The sequence below is a fragment of the Perca fluviatilis genome, chromosome 10 (assembly GCF_010015445.1).
Source record: "Perca fluviatilis chromosome 10, GENO_Pfluv_1.0, whole genome shotgun sequence".
NCBI lineage: Eukaryota > Metazoa > Chordata > Actinopteri > Perciformes > Percidae > Perca > Perca fluviatilis.
The window spans coordinates 37440188-37441737 of record NC_053121.1 but is presented as its reverse complement, the minus strand read 5'-3'; the positions used below and the strand labels follow the sequence as shown (position 1 = coordinate 37441737).

The window sequence follows — 1550 nt, the reverse complement described above, 5'->3', positions numbered from 1 at the left end:
GTGAGACTGGGTTGTAATGTTACACCCGTGAACTGAAAAGTCTATTTCCTGAGCTGGTATTGACTCGCACTTAGGCGAAGTTGTCTCTCAGCCGAGGGAGAACGGAGAGTTGGAGGGAGGCATGGAGTAGAGTCAGAGTCAGTCATCATAGTAGAGTTTCAAAGTCATTTTAGACTGGGCTGAAGCAACACTTGTACACCAGTGGTGTTGCCTTGGAAATTGTTTGAAATGATTGACTTGCTGTAATTGTCAGTAAAGTTGTTGATAAATCAACAAATGATAACCTGCAGATGTATTGTGTCTTATTCTCTCCATCAGATGCCTGTGAACTGGTAGTGGACACAAACACAGTGAGCAGAAGACTCAAACTGTCTGACAACAACAGGAAGGTGACAGGTGTGGAGGAGGATCAGTCATATCCTGATCATCCAGAGAGGTTTGACTGCTGGCCTCAGCTGCTGTGTAGAGATGGTCTGACTGGTCGCTGTTACTGGGAGGTTGAGAGGAGAGGAAGGTCTTATATATCAATGAGTTACAGAGGAATCAGAAGGAGAGGAGGCAGTAAAGACTGTGGGTTTGGAGGGAATGATCAGTCCTGGAGTCTGTTCTGCTCTGATGATGGTTACTCTGTCTGGCACAATAACAGAACAACATCTACCATCCCCTCCTCCTCCTCTGTCTCTAACAGAGTAGCAGTGTATGTGGACTGTCCTGCTGGCACTCTGTCCGTCTACAGAGTCTCCTCTGACTCACTGATCCACCTCCACACCTTCAACACCACATTCACTGAACCTCTTTATCCTGGGTTTAGGGTCTGGTCTGGTTCCTCAGTTTCTCTGTGTCCTCTGCAGGTCTGAGACTCTCTCCTGTGGACAGAAACTCTGCTGACTTTAGATCAGCTGCTGAAATCAAAAGTTGACTCTGTTCACCATCACACACTCAATCTGTCTCACCCCGGGATGTTTATAATTTCCTACTTTGTTGTAAAACTGTTAAACGTCCAGTTATGTACGACAGTTCCCATGTTTGCCTCTTGAACATCGGGCCATTTGCAATTTTCTCAACCAAGAAATATTTTTTTCAAACATTGCCTGTGTTCTGTATTGCAATGCCATCTCTACATTCGGGTCACTTAAAGTTGTTTCATACATGTTCCAAAAGGCTTTTGGTCTATTGTCTTTTTGATTTTGACTTATTGATCATGTTGGGACCATCAGATAAAGGAGAATTAAACCTGATATTAAACAGAGCTCTCAAAGGGAAACATGTCTTCACAGACAAAGCGATTTTTGGCCTACACGTAAAATTCCAAGTCTGATCCACCTCTGAAAAAAAGGACCGCACATTTTACAGCTGCAGCCAGCAAGTCACACGTAGGTGTCACTTCACAAAATGGCCCCAGGTCCGAGAACTAGGGTGACCGGACATCCCGCAAAATTCAGGACAGTCCCGAAATCCAATCAGTTGTCCAGAATACCGAATCCTGCCCTAATTGTCCCGAAAATTAGAGCAAAGTCTCAAGAGCAGACTCTCGAGTAGTTTGATTGAAC

The 1550-nt window shown here is 44.7% G+C and overlaps 1 protein-coding gene across 1 annotated transcript; it reads left to right on the top strand.

Annotated features, from left to right (window-relative positions):
* The first annotated feature begins 275 nt into the window (after positions 1 to 275).
* On the top strand, positions 276 to 906 carry LOC120566867 (neoverrucotoxin subunit alpha-like). The gene has a single exon (XM_039813533.1). The coding sequence runs from the start codon at positions 291 to 293 to the stop codon at positions 855 to 857; it is 567 nt and encodes a 188-aa protein (XP_039669467.1). The 5' UTR covers positions 276 to 290; the 3' UTR covers positions 858 to 906.
* Positions 907 to 1550: the final 644 nt, after the last annotated feature.